At 44.3% G+C, this 22,232-nt stretch overlaps 1 protein-coding gene across 1 annotated transcript; it reads right to left on the reverse strand.

Moving 5' to 3' along the window:
* Positions 1-20,783: 20,783 nt before the first annotated feature.
* Positions 20,784-21,541, reverse strand: LOC101781662 (ethylene-responsive transcription factor ERF096). Its single transcript, XM_004956210.1, has one exon. It carries the CDS (start codon positions 21,441-21,443, stop codon positions 21,045-21,047), a length of 399 nt encoding a protein of 132 aa, XP_004956267.1. The 5' UTR covers positions 21,444-21,541; the 3' UTR covers positions 20,784-21,044.
* Between the last annotated feature and the right edge of the window lie 691 nt (positions 21,542-22,232).

The raw sequence follows: 22,232 nt of genomic DNA on the forward strand, positions 1-22,232 counted from the left end.
TGGGAAGGGCCATATAAAATCGGCAGATGTGCTTCAGGAAACGCTTATATTCTGGGAACGATCGAAGGAGAAGAGTTTACTAGGGCTTTGAACGGAAGATACTTGAAAAGGTACTACCCTAGTATATGGGTCGGGGCATAAGGATCAATCATAACGAACAAACACAAAGCCGATACAAAAAGAATCGTCTAAAGAAAAAACATAATCATCCAAATCGGCCGATATATTATTCGGTTCGGACGATGGGTTACACGGCCGATACGGTACAAGTCGCCCTTAGAACAAAAAAATAATTAACCATGCCTCTTCTTAAGCTCTCTCTCAACCCGACCTAGTTCTATCAGAAGACGGATGTGCCGTTCTTCTATCTCTTTCATCGCGGCCTCCGCTTCAACTTGACAGGGGAGAGGATGACTCCGGTCCATTTCCGGACGTGATGTTCCTGCTGCTGCATCTTCAAGGATGATTTGATGAGGAAGCGCGTGACTTCTGTCGGCTTGAGGTCGTCGGTGGTCGTAGCCGTCAAGGAAGTCCCAGATCCGTCGGATGTCAGCAGGAACGTGCTCTTTGAGTTCATCACGATGGGCCCTGATTAAATCCTTGTCTTCTTGTGACAACGGTTCGTCGGAGTACACGAGTCTGATGGCTCGCTCGAGCTCAGGACTAAGGCGGCGCAGCTGGGAAAAGCAACAATATACATATGGCCGCCGAAGATGTGATTCTCTTCAGAGGAATTAAACTGAGAAAGAGAATGAAGGCAAATCTTTTACTTGATTAACGGAGGAAAAGGAAGAGGATGAAGAAGACATGACTGAAAAGCGCGCCGACAAAAACAAGTCAGGGAAAGATGAAGCCGAGCTAGACGGGTACTCTCAAAACGGGGACCTAGGCCGGTGTTTATAAGAAGAGAAGGCGTGGATGTTTGGTAAGACGCGTCCCATCGGAAGTAAAAAGGGTAATAAATAAGGGGGCATCGCGAAGGGCGGGCAAAGGAGATATTAATGTTCGTACAAGACTACCAGTGCTTTTACAGGTCGCCTAGAAGGGCGTTGATAGCCGCAATCGCTCGACGCCGGATCTGATCGGCCGAATCCAGAACCCATTGATCATCCTCCACCGATCCAGGGACTTCTGACATGTGGCGGTGGAGTTTGAGAGCTTCGTGAGCCAGGTGCTGCCTCTCCCGTTTCAGATCGGCGATGACGGAAGGAAGTTCCTGAAGCCTCTTCTCTTCGGCGTTTATTGCTTTGGTCACCTGCTCCATCTCCTTGGCAAGCTCTGCTCTTCGGCGTTTGAGGCGATCTATCGTGCCGACGATTCCCGGGCGAGAGTCTTCCAGAAAGTGGATCCGTTGATGCACCTCTTGAGCTTGACGCTTGTACATGTCTTCTTCTTCACGAGTCTTGGCCAACTTGGCGTGATCGGCCATGTGACGCAGGGCCCTAAAGACCGGAATCCTCATTGACTCGACATACGTGGCCGGCGCCAAGGCTTCTTCCGCTTCTTCTGGTACTCGCCCGCTGACGTAACCAAAAAGTTGCCGAATCGGCGAGGCATCTTCTACTAATCGGCCGATGTCCTCTTGAAGGAGAGATCGTATGCTTGCAAGTTTGGCACGAACGTCATCAGGAACGGAGCTCAAAGTGACCTGACGGGAGGCGACTTCCTCGTCATCGGAGAGTGTGACCGCGAACGAAAAAAGACTGTTGTTGGGGGTGTCCTGTTCCTGGAAAATAGTAAATCAAAAAGAAAACAAATCAGCCGATGGTGATAGCAAATCGGCCGATTAAGGGTGGGGAATCTCTTACCTCCTTGAAACGGATTTCTTCAAGCTGTGTTTGAGGGACCGTTACCCTCAACTCTGGGACTGGAGCCATTGGCTCGTCTGAAGAAGAGGACTCAACAACGATCGGCGCTCTGCTCGGGCCAGCTTCTTGAGTAATGACTGATGGTTGATTAGGCGGGGCGCTTGATGTACCGGTAACCTGTATCAAAATTCAATAAGAGCATCATCCAAATACTAGAAGAATGGGCCGAAGGATGGTATACCTCGGTAGATGGAGGCGCTGGCGTTTCGTCGACCGCTTGGGCTACTGCCGATTGCTGGGGGTCCACGAGGGTGATTTGTGCAGTCTAATATAAGAAGAGTCAGCATAAGAGATGGCGGTCAGAAAGATCGGATCACAAGTTTACCTGCATGGCCTCTACCAGTAATGACGCAGCGGCTGCTCTGGCTTCTGTGGCAACTTGAATGTCGACTTCTCCAGCAGTTGAAAGGGGCGGCGCGACCGAAGTTTCTACCGATGTAATCATAGGAGGATCGGCCGATTCTATACGAGCTCGTACTCGGCGACTGGTCTTGACAACCTTCTTCTGCGATTGCTTCGCTCGACCGGCAATAACATCCACGAAAGGAGCATGATAGCCGATAAGGGGGAAGGTGGTATATGGATAACGGTCCTCTATCGGCCGGCCACTCCGGCTGCGTTTTGGGGGAACGCGGTTCTCAGACTGAGTCAACAGCAAGAGTTAGTATATACGTTTAACAACATTAATAGGGAATGAAAATCGGCCAGGAAGAAATACCTCAGCATTCGGGTCGATGTTGGCTGGATCAAGAAGGTTGCAGTATGTCGATACAGAGGTGCAGAACAGGTACTGTTTCCATTCGGCCCACCATAGCTTGAATGGTTGAACGGCGAAGGGGGCTACTATCCATTCATTCAGGTCTATGGTACTGGAGTCTGGGATCCGATCTCGCAGCCGATTATAGTCAAGGCCCTTGGTGAGTTCATCTCTGAACTTTGCTCGGCCGGCGAAGTACGCCTGAATCGGCAATTGACCCATGCCGAACTGCCGTGCCGCAACGGAGGGGTTGTAGAACTCATATGTAGGAGCATCTTTCCCCGAGAAGAAGTTGGCCGGTAAGATTCCCGGTTTAATTAATTCGTCTGTGAGATCTTCGTCGAATCAGCCAGTAGTCGAGTCAAAGCAAGAAGGGAGCTCAAAGATTGGATCATCTCTCTGATAAGGGAACCAGACGGTTGCGTCTTCACTAAAGCCGTTGTAAAAACACCGGAAGTATTCGGCCACCTTGGTAGCAGAGTACGAGCAACCGGAGAAGGCCGATGCCGCTTCGCCGAAGGATGTACATCAGCGTCGGACAGTGGGATTCTTTGCCGATTCAATATTGGGGAACGTCATGTGCTCCTCTCGTTGCTGAGAGATCTTGCTCATGTACAGGTTAAGCCATAAGTTAGTAAACCACCAGGGTCCACCTGGGTTTCCAATCGGCTCCCCTTGGGATAATTTGACGCCGATTTGGTGAAGCATGTGGTAGGCTGCTCCCAGTAGGTGCTTTCCAAGGGGAACGGAAGTCCGTATCGATAATGCCTCGGCCAGAGCTTGAGTGTTGGTGGATGGACCAGCTGCTCTCCCACAGAAGAAATGTTTCTCTAACCACATCATCAGGAAGGCCGTGTGTTCTCTGTTCTCGACTGATCCGGCCCTTCTGTTACATCTGATGAACCCCTTCCATCCGCCGATTCCCCTTGTGTCCAGCCGATGAGTTGTCGTGGCTAAAAGGCGAAAAGGGGTGTCCGGGGAGGAATTGTCTAGGCCGGTCAGCAAGACTACATCGGCCAGAGTGGGGGTCATGGGTCCGTGTCCAAAAAGGAATGCATTGAGAGCGTCGGACCAGAAGTAAGAAGCTGCCATCACTAATGGCTTGTTCCGTTCCATTTGGGACAAGGATAGATCGATGCACTGGCCGATTTTGAGCTCATCCCATTGGACCTTCTTGGAGGCGGCTATCCGCTGGTACCATTCCCTCCAGCCGGGAGTTTCATTCGGCCATGACCTAAAGGTACCCGACCAATGATCTAGGTCCATAGTTGATTGCTTGAAAGGGATCCTATGGGTTTCCAAATTGATTAAGTCGGTTGGATCTGAGTATCCCATGGGACCAAGGCAGATAAGGCCGGGAGTTTCTGTGAGGCGAATGGTAATGTGATGCCTAACCGCCTAAAAAAGGAAAAAGGGGGTGCAGGAGTAAGAAATAGATCTAAAGTAAATGCATTACTGATAGGGAAAGTTTTGGTAATGACCTCCGGGATGAACCTCCTCGTAATCAGCGGGATCACCGGTGCAGCTGCAGATGATGAAGCCGCCAATGGGATTTCGGTTGAAGTCCCAACTTCCACTGACGGAGTTCCTTCTCCCGTCGATGGAGCCATCGCTGTTGCTGCTGGAACCTCCGCCGAAGGCACCATCTCCGGAGCTTTGGGTGCTGGTGAAGTGGTTGAGGGTGCCGCCATTGGAGAAGTGGGGAGGAATGGAAGGAAGGAGGCACTGGAGAAAACTGGAGGACTAAGGAAAGCGCCCGAGGAAGAAGAAGACCGGTGCGTTAAAGGAGGAAGATGTGAGCTCGTACGGGGAGTACGGGGCGTACTGATATTTAAAGGTGGTCTCAGAAGGGGTAAAAGTGTAATTTTTACCGCGCTGGCGTTTCGATTTTTTCGGGAGGAGTGGTTGTCGTGGGCGCCCGTTTTGAAAAAATTGCAATCATCAGGCTGGAGACCGCGAAACGGAAGGATATTTTCAATGCGTTCGTTTTGGAAGGGAAGTTGAAAGGAATTTCGAAGTAAAGACTATGTTTTACTCCAAATCTGGGGGGCATGTGTTGACGCCAGATTTTGACACATGTGTAATCGGCGTCAAGGAAAGAAGAAATCAGAAGAAACGACGAGACACAGGGATGGCGGTTGGAAATCGGCCGATTGGTGCTACAGTTATGGATCGGCCGATTGACCTTTGGAGTTCCGCCTCGCCCGACCCTACTGGGATCGGATGCGCCCAACCCTCCAAGGGAGGATCTCCCCCTCGCCCGATCCCAGGGTCGGAGTAGTCTGAGCCCTTGACACGTGGGTCCTAATCGGTTGTCCCTTGCCGATGAGGTGAATAGAAAACGGTCGATTAGGAGGTTGGAATAATTGGGCTAGTGTGGGCCTAAAGAAGATTATGAAGATGAAGAAGGAATCAGCCCATGAAGAGCGTGATAATCGACCTAGTACGAATCGTACTTGTAAATATTCGTTTTCTATTTAAGTTTAGGGATAGAGTTCTAATCGCATAAGAAGTCGTTTGTAACAGGCTATAAATAGCTGCCTTTGTAGATCTGTAATCATCATCAACTCAATACAACAAACTACTACTTCCTCGTACTTACTTTCAAGCCGGCGACTTTGCCAATACTTTTCTCTTTTCGCGAGTTCGTACGGGTTGGCGGGGCTGCATCAACTTGACCTCCGGCCGATCTTGTAAGTTCCGCTTATCGAATAATTTCTAAGCTTTAACTTCGGGCGCATCGCTGTCGTTTTGTTTAGATTTATTCATCAATTATCGATATTTACTAGAATTTTAGGTTTTACCTGTTGTTCTGATTTTATCACTAGTTATCCAGCTAGGAATCGGCAATTTCGGCTTTTCTTGTATTTCGTCATTTGATCTATTTATTTCACGCATAGCCGATTAGATCTGTTCCTAGTGTTGTTACTGTAGCGTTGTTTAGATTACTCCAGTGGTTTTCTTTATCGACGTTGCCTGGTAATTGGTCGCATTGTAACCGATTTCCTCAATATAGCAAATCGGCCGATTCGCTGATAAGCTTTCTCGAGATCGGAACTTTAGCCGATCGCTACCTCTGGGATTTGACACGTTTCTCTCCTTGCCAATCAACAGGTCAAATTGGCTGGCACGCCGCGCGAAACCGCACCAGGGCGATCACCCGAACAGGAGCTAAGCAGATTCTCCCGGGTCGTGTGTCCGACGTTGGGGATTCGATCAGTCGATTTCTAGCGCCAACAACAACTAATAAGCATAGTAATTCCTGAAAATAAGTATCAACATGGGTATACATACGAAGATGATCAAAACCTTAAAATTATAGTGTCAACACCCAAGGAAATATGTAAAAAAAAGGGCTCGGTTAATTAGGACCAAGAATAAGAAACATAGGTAAAGAAAATAAAACTAAACATACCAATGAATTATACCCTAAGTAAAACCTTTAGGAAACAAGGTGGAGTAACAAAACGTGAAACTAAAAATGTAATTATATACCTCCAACAAATACAACCATAAGGGTAAAAAAATAGGGGTAAAAACAAACTAAGGCTAATAATGGTAATACATAACTCACATGAAATAAGGAGGGGAAAAGTAACCTAAGGAAATTAGAAATAATACTAATAAAAACTCATGATAAAAGGGAATAGAGAAAACCTAAAGAACTCAAGGATAAAAATAAATACTAGAGCATGACCAAACCAATAAATAAGAGAATAAGATTAGAAATATTAGTAAAATGAGAAGTAGTAATAATAAACCTATGGAAAACCCAAGGAATAGATAACATCCCGACCTTTTCTCTTCAACCCTCATGTCACTAAGGCAATAAGGACAGAGATCCTGGAATAATTTTACATAGGATACCCTTAAAGCCAAGGAGGTAGGAATGATAATAACAAATAGCCCATAAAAAGTAAAGAGAATAAAGTCAAACCAGAAGTCATAAAGAAGATAAAATATGTACACATACTAGGGAAAAGAAAATGGACAATAGGATACAAAAAAGAGAAAATCCCCCCTTAGAGGTCGATACAAAGAAACAAATTCGATAGACTACCATATCTAGATGAGAAGAAATTAACCTGGAATCAAATCATCGAGGAGTTTGTTTGCCTCGATGAATAGGAATCCTGCCACTCCATCCCTTAAGGACAAACCCACCCAAATTCACCCTGAATGATAGGAGACACCATGAACAAGAAAATTGTGACCACCACTTCATGTTGGAAAGAGTATTAATAATTTAGATGCTCAAAAAAATCATCATACCAAGTTATGATGAGAAGTGGTCACCCAAGTTCATGACCCTAGATTACATGTCTCCGATCCCAAACCTAAGGAGAAGGAAGTATCAAGCCATAAAACCCACTAGAAAACTAAAAATAGTTAACCCTGGAGATAGAAAGAAATAGTGATGATTGAAGAAAAATCATCTTGCCAAATTTAGAATAGCAAGTTAGATATTAGAAGAACCACCACACAAGGTTTTAGGGGATAAAAATATGGTCAGGATTTATAGGAAAAGAAGATCGATGATGCACATGGATAGATGGACATAATCCAGACTATATCTAAGGATAATCTAACCCCACAAGGCTCAACCATCCTAGGAAAGATAGAGTTACCCAAAATCCTACATTCCCTTAGATGACCTTCCCTCAGCTTAGTGACCAAAGAGACCTACCATGCAAAATAGGAATCTATTTGGAACCAAAGTAGGCAACCCAAAGCCGAGATAATGATAGCTGAAGGAAGGTCATCATATTAAATGGGAATATTAACTATGGTGGAAGAATCACCATACGGATTTTGGAAGGATAAGAATGTAGCTAGGGTTATAAGAAACAGAAGATCGGTTGCCCAAGCCGGAAGAATAAACATAACCCTGACCGCACTCAAAAGGCACCCCTACTAAGTGTAACTGCCATAAGTGGGGTAGAATCGCTGGAAGAAAATAGTAACCTAGAATTGGTACCTCATCCATGATACTAACCTAGTGGCATAACACCAGAATAAGAATAGGTAACACCAGGATGGTACCCATAAACCAACCCAAGAATGGAGAATCATAGGGATGGTACACTTGGTACGTACCACAAAAGAAACCCATGGAATACCCAAGAAGAAGCCTTGGATGAATTTTGGACGAAGAAAATTGCCTAAGATGAAGAAAATCTTGGGTAGTTGCAAAAATAATCTGAGAAAAAGGAAGTCTTAGGATGGAATTTAAGAAGACCCCAAGTTGAGTTTCCTTAAGTGGGGTAGTAACCTAGATGAAAAAAGGATAATCAGAACTCAAGAACTTGTTGATTAAAACATGAAGAAGAAGGAAGATGTCCACTCATTCACCCAACCCAACCAATATCCCAGATGGCCAAAATATGTGGAGGAAATGGATGGCAGACGAAAATAAAGGAAAATATTGGATACAAGAATAGGCACAGGGATAGTATAAGGACCTCTAGAAGAGAACCGCAATGCAAGAAATACGGTGCAACTATCAAGAAGAAGCCAAGATAACCCGAGCCTTTCTTTCTAACCCTTGAATCTCGAGGACGAGATTCCCTTAAGTGGGGTAGATCTGTAACATCCCACTTTTTAGGACATTTAAAATATGGACTTTTTAATTTTTTTTCATTAAATTAAACACACATTCTTTTCCCTAAACATTTCAACTTTTTTTATAAATAAATCTTTCATGAATTATGAGCATGTGTGTTGCATGGAAAGCTCTAGGAATTTCTAGTCTATCTTTTTTTTCCCAATTTTAGCAAAACCCTCAATAAACTCTTCCTATCAGACCCCTAGAATTAATACCTGAACCCTAATATTAATCCTATTTAAATCCTATGTCAACGAATATTATCCAAATATCATATTCAAATTCTTGACCTTGCTTTTCATCAATGAAGTCCTGGAAGCCTTTTCGAAATATTTCCTTTTCTAAGAACCCTAAGCCTAATATTCAAATTAATTTTAAATATTAACTTCTAAATCAAACCCCCAATACAAACCCTCATCGATCCTAGTCATATCTTGAACCCATCTTAAAAAGGCCCATTTCTATGTCCTAAACAAGCCCACACTTCAAACTCTATCTATGTTTGAAATCCAACTTAAATTTAGAACCAAAACCCATTCAAACAAATGGAAAATCATTTTAAACTCTCGTGGGCCAGTAACCCACCATTTGGCCTGCTCTTGTTTTTGGCCCGACCTTCCACCTTTCCTATCACCAGCAGTCCTGCTTCTCCACTCATCCCAACACCACTCTGGCCCAACTTTGCGCTGCGGCCCAGCTCGGCTTGCGCCCACCAGCATCGGCGGCGGGGATTTGCCCAGTGCCGTAGCGGTGAAACTCCACCGCCAACGCAGATCCACCCCCTCCCCTCTTCTCTTCCTTCCTCCCCTTCTCTATCGACCAAACCACGTGCGCACCGCCTCCCCCGCCACCTCACTGCGTCGTCGCCTACCACCACTGCCGCCCGCTATTAATGGCCAGTGCGGAGCACCCCCTCGCCCGCCTTTGGCCCTAATCAGGGACCCCTATCCCTGATACTTGCGTCAGCTCGCCCGTGCCACAGCAGAGTTCCCGACCACCTTATCCACCCCCGTTGCCCTACCCTTATCCGCCGCCTCCAATAATGTCAGCCGTCAGGACATTTCTTCTCCCCCTCCTTCCTTTGCAGCTAAGCATGGTGGTCGGCCTCATCCATTCCTGATGATGTGTCCACCTCCGGTACACCGCTCCTAGCTATAAATAGCCTCCCCCTCCCAGAGCACACACCTCCGGCAGGACACGCTCACTCATTCCTCCCGTGGTTGTGCCCCTCCAACCTCCTCCCCACCTCCACAACATCACCAGTGTGCTCCCCTTGCTCTCCTCTCTCCGCTGGTGGTGGCCGTGAGGCTGGTCGCCACCGGGAGCTCCAATTCGGTGAACTCCCAATGCCCCGCCCGGCGGCGCTGCTTGGCCCTAGCATAGCCTCGGATGTGCCGTCAACTTCCGTCCCACCCCCGTCTCCCCTCAATCCTTTTCCTTTAACCGGATGTGGGGGCCTGACTTGACACTATCAGGCCATCGTCGCCCTCCGAGCGCATGGGCTCGGTCCATTGGACCGCACGCACAATCGCGCTGGTCGACAACGCCCACCGAGCCGGTGCACAGCAAAGTGCACCGGGCGAACCCTACCCACGTCGCGTCAGCCTTGAAAAATTGCTAAAGCCACCCTGGTGAGTGTACCCGCATCCTTGCTTGGAGCCCTTCCTCGTCCCCAAAATTCCCAAAATTTCTCCAAAAATACTACAAAATAATCCAAGCATATCCATATCCTTCTTTCCCATATTTCATCCCATATAGAATGTTTTACAAAAATCTAGCCCCCACTTAAATAGAAAACCATGTATAAGCATACCCAGAAATTTGCATTTTGCCCTAACCTGGAAACCCATTCACACCACCCAACACCCAAATTATTCCAAGAATCTACTCCAAAACTTAGTCGTTGTGCTGCCCAATCCAAAACACATATATGAACCTAACCTAGCTGAAGTGCCACCCAATTCAAACCCTAGATCTTGATTAAACCCTAGCCGTTATGCCGCTCGTCCAGAACCCTAGAAAATCCATTCTTAATTTCTTAGAATTCTCTTAGAAATTCAAAAAATTTGTCCATTAATTATTTAGAAACTTAAATAAACCATTCATCCCTTACTTGGGGATTATCCTTTAGAAATCTGATAATTCCCAAAACATCCATTATCCATTCTTCTTCAATTTTCTTTAGTTATATATTGATTGCTAGGAATTGATTGTTAAACTATTCATTTGATTGCATGCTTGTGTGATCCGAGGACGTGAGCAAGACCCAGCCAAGGATCTAGAAGATATAAAGCCGAAGGGCCGGCCATCAAGAAGATGCATAGATACGTTAGCCTGGCTACGCTCCAAGCTCCAACTCTGACAAGAGGATCCAAACTCCAGAGATTCCGATGGAAGCTACGACTCCAACAAGAAGTCAAAGATCAAGAAGACGAAAAAGGTACATCCTTTAGGAGTGCCTAATCATGTGAGGCCTTGATTCACACCCCACCATCTGAACCTAGTAAACCATCCCAAGGGGCCACGGCGAGCAACAGGTAGGCTAGAGAAGGACCTTCTCATAGTGGTAGGTCCGGTCGGCATGGATGATAGGTTGAGGTCCAAAGGACCTGATGGCATTGTATGCCACATTGTGATGCATCTATTTTTCCTGGGATAGTGTCCCTAAGTGGACGTAGTGTGACATCCCGTGTAATTAGGAGCCAAATCAAGAGAAAATTGAGATTAAGTCAAAGCAAAATCAAAATGGTTAAGTGTAAAACACCTTTGTAGTGATGCGCTTGGGCAGTAAATAAAAATAGATTTGATATAAGAGCTCAAACTTTAGCCAATATAAAAGTGGTAGATATTTTAAAATGGAGCAACTTTTGTAATTAGCATTTTTCTTGATTTTGAGTGGAAGGTGTTTAAAAACTGAGTTGAAGTTCAGCTGAAAAATCAAATCATTTTCAAAACCAGTTTTGTCCGGTGTTCCGCCAAAATTCTCCCAAGTTTATCTCCAAATCCATAAGTTTTTCATATGTGGGCTTTCACAAAAGTTGTAGCCTATACTTGAACTCCAACTTTTATTTTTGGAAATTCAAACACGTGGTTCAAAATTTGTGAGAAAATTCACGTTGAAAAATGGCACTTTCGCATGCCACGCATCATGTGCATCATTTGTGCATAATTGAGCATCATGAGCATCATTTGTACATAATTGAACATCTTGGCCATGCATTGTTTAAGTTCACATAATTGTTGTTTGTTGTTGAAATTCAAACTTGTGAAGCAACTCCGATTTTTACTGTGCAACGGTGCCTTCTGTTATTTTATTTAAATACTAGATGCAGTTTGATGATTTTACAATATTTTTACTTAATTTTTTCAGTGATGTTTCCTTCTGTTAAATCTTCATTTAAGTTTCAGTTTTGGCTATTTTCTTTTGTCAATTTTGTGAAAACCTGAGCAGTTCTTAAGGTGATTGTTGTGGCATTGTATTCTTTGTGATTTTATCTTTCAAATGAGTATTTTTGGGAGATTTTTGAGTGCCTGTAGCTGGGTCGTTTGAGTGGGGAAATTTGAACAGTTTAAAATTCACTGGACCCACTCATCAACGGCTTCTTCCTCATCACCTGCACCTAGAAGCTCGCTGGTTGGGCAGCGCCAGCAGGCTGCCCAGCGCTGGATTGGCCACCATGGCCGGTGCCATGTGAAATCCCGTCGCTGCCCCCGCTCCCCCTCGCCTTTTAAGCAAAGCTGCCGGCTTTCCCCAAACCCTACGGCCACCACCCCATTGGCGCTGCCATCTTCTCCTCAGAACAGAGCTCACCGCAGGCCTGATTTGCCATGGTGGGAAGGCCTCCATCTGATTCTTCGTGCCCAAAGCTTCCTCGTGAGCCCGCGAACCTATTCCTCCACTCGCCTGCCGCTCTCCTCCGCCGTGCAGGTCTCCCGCTGACCGCCTCCGTCCTCCAGTCTGCACCACCTCCTCCTCACCACTGTGCCGCCGCCGGTGAGCCTCGCCGCCTTGGGATGTGGCCCCGCTGCTCTCCCCGCTGCTGCTGCATCGTTTCTCCCGCCGCCGTCTACCTGGGCCATGGCCGGCCAAGTGCACCGCCTGTGCTATTCCATGTGTGCGCATAAGGGTCCTGTGTGGGAGAAGAAGAAGAAAGAGAGGGGGGTACGGGGAAAATTTTAGGGGTCAAAGTGCAAGATGCTAATAGATCTAAGGGCTTAGATGCAAAATAACCTTGGTTTTCTTTATTTCCTAGAGCTAAATGGTTGCAAATTTTGGAAATGCATAGAAATATTGAGAAAAATGCTAAAAATGCAAAACTTATTTTGTTGTGTTCATGTTAATATTTAATTTATTTCAAAAATGATTATGTGCATGTTCCTATTGCATATCTAATGCTATAATTTATTTTGTTCTAGACTTGTTAAATGCTTTATAAATCATGTGATGATCCATTTATGATCTAGGTTCCAGATCCGCAACTTGTGTTAGTGGAATCTATGGTTTTCATGCTGTTTTAAATATATTTCTTGTTTGCTGTCTTAATTTTGTTATTTGCATGATAATTAGTGGAAAATTGATAAAATATTGAAACCACTTCTATTTGCCTTTTTTTCCACATAGAATTGAGAAAAAATGATGTTGATGCTTTTCTGGTTTATTTACAAGACTTTTTGGATTTAATGTGCTTAAGGGTAGTTTATCTTGTTTATTTTATATCTCCACCTTAAAAATTGATTTTGATGTGAATCCAATTCTTATGATTTTGTATTGTTGTCTTCTGCCAGTGCAATTGATTTCATAATTGTTTCTCAACAGATGATTTAATCTTGCAATTTCGTGCTTGCTTGGCTTATCGTGCAAAATAGTTTCTCTCATTGTTCTTGTATGATTTTGTATTGTTTTCAGCAAGATTGTTCTGTTAACAATTAATTTCTTACTATTTCTTTTTATTTTTCATGCATTTCATGATCATTTGCACTCATAACATCATCTCTAATGCATGCACGCATTTCATTCTTTTAGAGAGCGATTTGCCAGAGAACGTGACCCTTGAGCCCAAAGTCGAGGCCGGCATAAAGGTCGAGTTTGAGTTGAAGAGAACCAACGCAAGCAGCTAAGCATAGTTGTCTCCTTTTTGAAATAAAATTGTTACTATGTATTACTATGGGTTGCATGTGGGTTATCTTGTTGCATTATCAGAACCTATGTTTTTGTTATTATGGCCTCCCTTGCTTTGTTATCATATACCTTGTCGCTCGAGTAGTATGGGTTATAATAACTTAATCTTGCAATTGCTTAGCCATGCTTGGTCATAGAAGGATCACTTGGTTAGCGAAATGGTTATAGGTTAATCAACACCGTTTCTAATAAGGTTCTTTAATGTTGTTGAACAAATGAACATGATGGTTAATTTTGGATACGAGATTTGAGTGGTGTGTAGGGTCACGAGAATGGAGTCTCAGTAACATAGGCCGCTCAAGTCGATTAAGGACCCAATTGCAATTTAGGTTTTGATTTTAGGATCCTTAGTGCAAAACTCAAGGGCGTAGTTGTAAACATTGAAAAGTTCTAAGGGTCGTTTTGTAAAAGAGAAAATTCAAGTTTGAATAAACTGCATAGAAAATGGCTGAAATTTTGGAAATCCGTATAAAATCATAAAAAATGATAAAAATATGAAATAAATTTTTCTAGTTTCCTGATGCTCATATATAACTAGTAAAAATATTCATTGTTGTGAAATATGTCTTTTGGGTTTCTTAACAAAATACATGTTGTTTAATCTCCTTATTGTGGAATAAATAGTTCTCTTGCTCATAAAATCCAAAAAAATTCACAGTAGCATATGTTAGTATAGAAAACCCTTGTGTAAAATTTGTGGAACTAAACTGATGATAGAACTCTAGTTATAAATCATTCTTCATGTCTGCAGTTTAACCTTATTTGATTTTTTTAGTAAATTATGTGGTTGTCAAATCCATCTCAAAATTTTACAGTAGATTTCTTGTGTAGGGGCAAAGCTCCTGTAAATCATTCATGTTCATATACTAGCAGATGCTTCCTGAGCATTTAATCAGGTTAAAAGCTAGTTTATTTAGTAAAGATAATTATTACTAGGATTCGTAGGCTCACAAATGATTATTTATGCTCTTCATCAGTAGCAAGATCATCCTTAAAATATTTGCTAAACAGTACCAAAACACCACCACCTACTGTCCTTTGAATAATAAATTTCTAAAAATTTTATATGTGTACACAATCACCATCGAAATGAAATCTATGTTTTCTTTCCGACCAAGCTTGTTTTGAGAAGAAAAGAAATGTTTGTAAACATGTCTAAGTGAATGTGTCGAAAAGAAAAAGAAATGTTTATAAACTTGTCTAAGTGAATGTGGTCAAAAAAGAAATGTTTATAAACTTGTTTAGGTGAATGTGGCTAAAAGAAAATACACCCCATGTCTTTGTAATGGTTAACGAGATGAAACCTACGTCATCAAACATTATAAAAGAAATCTCATGCATATGCATCTTGTGTAGAAGCTAACCTCGCCGACGGAACGTACGAGCTTGTCCTAGAATGCAAAGAAAAACAGCAGGAGAGTGAGCTGATAGTGATTGAGGCAAACACAGACCCAAACCAAAGTTTGGAAGAGCCCAAGTCTGACTTAGGATAAGAAGGCAAGCCCCGGAGCATAACCCTGGTTTCTAAATTTATACAATATTCTTGTTACTTATGATTGTGCATTAAGTCCATAGGAGTTGTGTTGAAACCTTAGTTGCATGCTCCTAGTACCCATGTTTGAATATTAGCATGTTAGGTCGCGTAGTTGCTATGCTAAATAGGGACACGGTAAAAGTCGAGTAATTTCCTGTCACTCGCGAGCTATAGGAGTTGCCTATTTACTTATGTTGGAATCATAAGGATGACGGGCGGGGCTTTGTGTGATGTTCCTGAAATGGTTGATGCCTCGCATGTATAGAGGAAAATTGCTAAGGTCAAAATGTCTCGGTATTCGTGGTCAAGTGTTCGAACATACTAAACACATGCTAAGAGTATGGGTAATCAGTAAGCCTAGTACCTGATTAAACTGGCGTGGACCTTTACCCCGCTCTCTTTTGGAACTGGGTTCTCTTGGTGCATCATGTGGGTACAAGTGCGGCCACGGCACGGTGTCATTCCGGGGACCGGTGGGGCCTTGTATCCAAGGGAAGTGGGCTCTGGACAAGCGTCAGGTATTGATGGAAACTGTTGATAATATGTGAACCCGTCGCGGTACGCATGTGTTGTGTGTTTAGATCCACCTTGCAAGGTTAAGAAATTCGATTCGAATCGTCTACTTCTCACAGTTTGAGACTGCTTGACCGCTATGCTGCATTGAGTAAGAAAATGAACAATGATGATGCTTAATATTGAGGCTTGATTAAATTGCTTATTCTACCATGCTTGCTTAGAATAGGTGCTTACCTAGAATGGTTAATCAACTAGAATTTGATACTAAACTTTGAAAGCAAGGATCTACTTTAGAAGCTTTTGGAAAAAACAACCCCTCAGCCAAAAATCCTTGCATGTCTAAGAGTCGGTGGATTAGATACCATTTGACAGGTAAGTCTTGCAGAGTATTAATATACTTAGCCTTGTGGCTATGTTTTCAGGTAATGACATTGATGATTTGGTTGCTAGTGTGACTTGGCCGTACCAACTCCCTTCGAGATGGACGGTTGAGTGGGACGCGTCCTCGGTGGGCGAGGACCGCGGTGAGTGATGTCATGGACGGCTTCACCATGATATTATGTATCGTCATTAGAACTATCATTTCTTTTCACTGCATTTAAACTCTAAACTACTTGATGATTTGAACTCGGTTTGTAATAAATAATTTGGGACCTCTATAATATTTACATCTGGATTGTTGTAATCTCTGGGCTCGTCTTCGTACAAGTATTGTTTGCTTGTTTTGATCGGAAATACGTGGTTGTATCGGGTAAAACCCGACAGACTGCCATCTTGATTCGATTTAAGTGTCTAATCGAATTTGAGGCGAGGTTTAGCACACTTAAGTCGGATTAATTTGGGTGGTTCTGCTACACGTAGTATGGCCCCTGTTTAGACCCCAATTGTACCTATGGATGGAACTAGGAAATATTGTCTAGAAATAGATGCCGGCGGGTACGGGTCTTGTAGGTCAGTACTACCTATGATCAAGGTATGGGCTGATCGAACATATAGGTAAACTGTACACCTCTGCGTAGAGTCATAATCTATCTGGATAGACGAGGCTCACGATTACGAGCGCACATAGTCAAAGCTTCCATCGACTAAAATCATAAGTTGAGTGTGGTAAAATGGGGCTGAGGTCCTAAGAGAGTAATTTGGAATAAGGCGTAAGCTGGCCTAGTAGGACTCTGACAGTCTCTGGTGCCCTTTGAAACCTGGGAACTGGTAGGGAAGGTAAAAATTCGCCCTCCAGAGCCATCAACTTAAAATATATTTACTTCCTCTTCCTTATCCAAAACTCATCTCACCTTACATACAATAGGTTTATTAATAAAATCAAACCTCATACTCTTTCCTTGATTTTCACTGCATTTAATATAATTTCAACGCTAGGATTTGCTGAGTACCATTCATAAGTGTACTCAGATTTGCTTTTATTTATACAAGATTAGAACTTATCTGGTGCTCTAAGTTCATTTTTGAAGAATGGGTGTCAGCACCGCTCTGAGAGCTGCGTAAAGCGAAATTGAATTTCTTTGATTATATGTGTCTTTTATTGTTATGGTATTAATCTGTAATGAGAACTGTGTAGTCATTAATACTGGTAATCAGCCCAGATTAATGCCCCCACAGATGCACCGGTCGCTATCGGAGGAAAAAGATGGTGAACAGTGAGTTGCTGCTTGGGCCGGAAGTTTCCATGTTTCCGTTCGATTGATAGGGACGCCCCCACCTGCACGCCAGTAAAAAAACACTTGCTGTTGTTGTATAATTTCTATTCATATGTAAACTTTTGTTAGATCATAGAAAAAACTCCCGGCTTTTACTTCTAAAATTATAACACGGTAACTTTCCTACAAGTGCAGCAAGGCTAAGGTATTGTCATCTCACAAACAGTGATGGGAATAGTAAATGCAAAATGTGCTCTGAAATTCTACAAAACTCCTACGTTGAGAGGGTATCAACTTCAAGCTGCTCGCCATTATTGGCGGTGCTTTGTGGGTGGCTGCTCCTATCACAAGCGCTGAAGGCGATCGGAAGTTCCTTGCAAGGATTTGGATGGAACTTTTATTTCTTCCAAAAAACAAGCAAGGACAATACGCCAAATACATAACATATCAAAACTTGGGACCAGCCACCAAAAAACCCAAAAATTTGGATTGTTCGTTCAGTTCGATTCGGTTTTTTGGTTTATGTGGAAATCTGCCCATCCCTATATGAAATATTGTCCATAAAACTTTTAGAAAACTCTTCCTAGAGTATTATTTTAATCTACCAGGGATCTATTTTACAAGACTTATCTTTAAAAGTTAGAGACAACCACTTATCTTTCAAAGAAGAAGAAGAGAATGTCTTTATGTAACCATGCAAGATACCCACGGATCTATTTTACAAGACTCTGCCCATCCCTATCACAGGAGCCTGTTTGTTAATTATACATCCCACTTATATAATCTAGTCCATCCATTCCAAATTGTAGATCATTTTGATATTTTTAGATTCATAACTTTTATTACATGTATTTAGACATATAAACTACTCCCTCCGTTCCAAATTACTATTCATTGTAGCTTTTCTAAGCACATAGTTTTTGTTATGCGCCTAGATATATATTATATCTAGATACATTTAGAAAAGCCAAAACGAATAGTAATTTGGGACGGAGGGAGTACGTGGATACATAGTAAAAAGTAGGAAGATTTATGTTTCTACCCCTATTTTCAAAACCAATGGTGATTTTACCCTTAGTTTTTATGGTTTGTGAATTTGCCCCTACTTTTTCAAAACGAATCCTCTGTTTACCCTGGTTTTAACACAGGTAGGACCCGATTAAATGAATTAAGAAAATTAAGAAAACACTGAAAAATAGCGGAAAAGATAGGAATACCCTTGGGTACTTATCCTCTTCCTCACCCTCACCCACCCACCTCATGGTCCTCACCAGTCGCCACACCCGTGGCGCCCCTCCCTTTCCAAGTTTCAATGAATATGGACGCCGGCATGGCGGGAGCAGGCGAAGGCGTGGCGGCGGCGGCGCGTACGGGCTCGGGCCGGGCATCATGTTCGACGCAGTGGCACACAAGGTCAGGCGGACGCGGCAGAGGCAGGTGGAAGGCACGGCACGCGGGGTTGAGGGAGGAGGCGCCGAGGTGGCACGCAAGGTTGGGCGGGCGCGGCGGAGGCAGACGGAAGTCGCAGCACGTGGGGCTAGGGGAGGCAGCGGTACGCAGGGCCGGTCGCGGCGCCGGGGCCGTGTCGGCGGCATGCGGGGCCCAGCGGGCGCATCACTGGCGGGCAAGCAGAGTTGCGGCCGCGGCGAATGTGGCTGGGCGGTGGCGCGGGACTCCGCAGTGTCGTAGCAGCCGCCGTCACGGGCTTGCCGGCTGTCGATCTGGGATTCTGGGCACAGAATTGTGTAGGGCCTGCGGCTTCTTCTGTTCCAGAAGCGTCGACGCAGCAAGCTCGGCCACCCACAAGTTCGATGGCGAGAAAAAAATGAGTGCTAACTCGCGAGCTCGGCCACCCACTAGTTCAATGCCGACATCAATTAGGATTACTATTAAGCACATAATTAGTTAATTGATCCATTATTGTCAAATTGGTACTAACTCGGAAAAAAAGTTGGTACTAGAATTTGAGAGAATTACTTCGCAGAATCAGTAGATTGTTTGGAGAGCTGGATCTGAATTCAGCAGAGAATCAAATCTAACTATAAAGCTGAATTATGTAAGGCACATGAGTAAACAGACAGATCCTTAGTTACTGTAAATTCACCTATACGGAGAAATAGATACGGTTCGTACTTGGTATGCCTGACATCTGTTGCAGCTAACAGGATCGAAGCAACCAGAGCTGAGGCGTAGGATGACGTCAGCTCTTCTGTAGCTACCCTTAGGACGATTGGGTTAACAGCCACGAGTGGGTTTTCTGGTGCAGAAGATCGACGATGTATCATGACAATAGATGTAAGGAATGATGTTTGGTGGCGTAAGCAGTAGAGTGTTGTCGTTGCATGGACGTTGACACAAGAACACAGTTATTTGTACGTGCGTGCGTAAGATCACACGTGTCATACCTGCTTTAAGTCTCCATCGGCGGGTCGTTGCATTTGCAGCAACGAAGCTAAAAAGGATCACTTCACTTGCGTTGTTTGACTAACAACTCAAACACACGTTCCTAACTAACTTGCTATGTCTTTCGGGAAAAACAAACTAACTTGCTAGATGGAACATTGTATAGATGCTATGCGTAGGATGACGCTGTGCTTGGAAACCAACTGATTTCCTGCGTTAAATTTTCGATGAAATTACTCTGTTTCTTGTAAATTCCTGACTCCAAAAATATTAAAAGTGTTAACTGATGTAAAGGAAAATTGCACGCGGTGGGACAATTAGGCCCCTTCTAAACATTTGAATTTAAAAGAAATATTACAGTAACCTTTTTAAGAATGGCTCTCTATTTTTAAATACAAGTTCTGAAGTTTTCTTGCATTCTACGGTCTTGTGGGTCATTAAGCCGTTCCATAGAATTTTAAAGGAATTCGAAGAGGCAGTGCCATTATATTGTTCCAAATAGCTTATTCTCACAGCTTCCTTTTACGTTCGTCTCATATGTTCATCTGATTTTTTTTTTACTTTCCTCGTATCAGGCGCCCCTCTGTTGCTGTTGACCCACCTCTATTTACCCATAAATTTGAAGTGTCTCTCTTGCCCTTAAATAACTCCCTGGTGCTCCATACATAGGTTGACTTCGGGGACCCTGTTGTATCTCTAAATAATAAGCGGAGTCAACTATTATTCTTTGGGAAACACAAACTATGCACATTTTGGATTTTGGTTGGAAAAATAGTGTAAAACCTAATTCAATTGAATTAGCTAGCTTAGCTTGCTCTACATGGCATATTTTGTGTTGCCCAAAAGAATAATTAGTACTAGATACATATACTTATAGTGGTAATTAATAGAATGATTATCGATAGATCTATGTGCATGCGTCCTTGGCGCCGATCGAACGCTGCAGGAACCGGCATGCATGCGCAGACGCCAGCAGGAAAGCACGTAGAGAATTCTTGGAAGCTTCGGAGCGCAGCCGGTATGGTACATGCTCTCGAGTGTTCTGGGGCCAAATGCACCCGGCCGTACCACACAGAAAAACACATCATCACTGAGTATTAACCCCATCCTCTTCTATCTCTGTGTAATATAAGCACGTACAAAAAGATCGATTGATTATTTCTTTAATGATCAAGTAGTTGGCGATCAAATGATTATTGATCCACGATCGGGAGTTATAATCATCATGCATATACAACTAATTACGGGAGTTATAACTTGGACGAGTTAGTCGATAATATATATAGTATATATGCCACTGCATGCAAAAACTAATTAAGGGCTATCAACAATAGTATTGCTTAGCCGCCGGGTGTGTGTATAGAAATAAGGGGCCAGCCGGGTGTGTGTATACTGCTGGCCGCAGCTCCAAATTAAGGTCGTCACTGCATGCGGCGACAATGTAACAATCCACGCAGACGTGGCGGCATTCTTCTGAAGTCGGATCGACGATGCACACATCATGCATGGCAGACCGATGCGCGCGCGCTACTTCTTCTTCCGCGCCGACGACGGGCCGCCGTCGTCGTGGTTCCGGAGCATCTCCTGCAGCACCTCGTCGTCGAGGTACTCGAACTCGATCACGTCCCTGCCGCCGGGCTGCTGCTGCTGCTGCTGCTGCTGCCTGGAGGAGGAGGAGGAGGAGCCGGAGCCGCGGGCGGCGGCGGCGTAGACGCGCGCGTCCTCGGGGAAGTTGAGGACGGCGTTGGCGCCGCGCATGGAGTAGGCGGAGCGGTCGTACGCCCTGGCGGCCTCCTCGGCGGTGTCGAAGGTGCCCAGCCAGATGCGGACGCCGTGGCGGCTCGAGTCGCGGATCTCCGCCGCGTACTTGCCCCACGGCCGCCGCCGGACGCCGCGGTACTTAGTCGGCTCGCCCTCGCCGTCCATGCCGATCGCTACTGATGGCCGATGTGGCGAACGGCTTCTATATATCTGTTGCGAATCGAATTGGCGGACGGTGCGGTGGCGGGAGGTGGTGGCGGGCAGCAACGGGAATGGAATGGAAGAGGAAGGCGCGCGGGGCGGGGGTTTAAAAGGGCCAGGGAAGGTGCATGGGAAAGGGATATCGGGGGTGGGCCCGGCACGTGCCTGCATTGGTTCCTTCCTTTTGCTTCCAAAAAAATGTTTACAAGATTTCGCCCGCTATTCCACCATTATATTTATGATGATGATCTGTGTGGAGGGGAAGAGACGGGGAATAGAATCGATCTCGGCTGAACTCACCACAAGTACTGCTGCCTCCGTGCTTTCATTTGCTATCAAACAGAATCGATTCATCGTACCTCGATCGGTCGTCGTCTCCTTTTTCCTCACTCCCAGCTTGGTGGCTGGCTGCTGCTGCGGAATAGCCGGTCCAAATTTCTCTTTTTCAGTTCTTCTCAATTCTTTTCCGCCCTTTGTATACTGACACTAAGTAGCAACAACGTGTTTTATTTCTTTCCCCGGCAATATGTGCCCGGGCCTACAGTATCTTGTTCTTGTACTTAGTCTGCTTTGAGATTGGTGCATGCCGTTCTCCTTTTCGCTACCCTAAAAAATCCAATTTCCCTAACGGTGCAAAACGGGGAAAGAGGAAAAATAACAGGAAAATATGGGAAGTTATTTCTCTAACGTTGTGCTATGTGCAATACCAATAGGGAAATTACTTTTCGTGTGTGTTTGATTTGCTCGAACCTA

Source organism: Setaria italica, chromosome II, assembly GCF_000263155.2.
Source record: "Setaria italica strain Yugu1 chromosome II, Setaria_italica_v2.0, whole genome shotgun sequence".
Classification (NCBI taxonomy): domain Eukaryota; kingdom Viridiplantae; phylum Streptophyta; class Magnoliopsida; order Poales; family Poaceae; genus Setaria; species Setaria italica.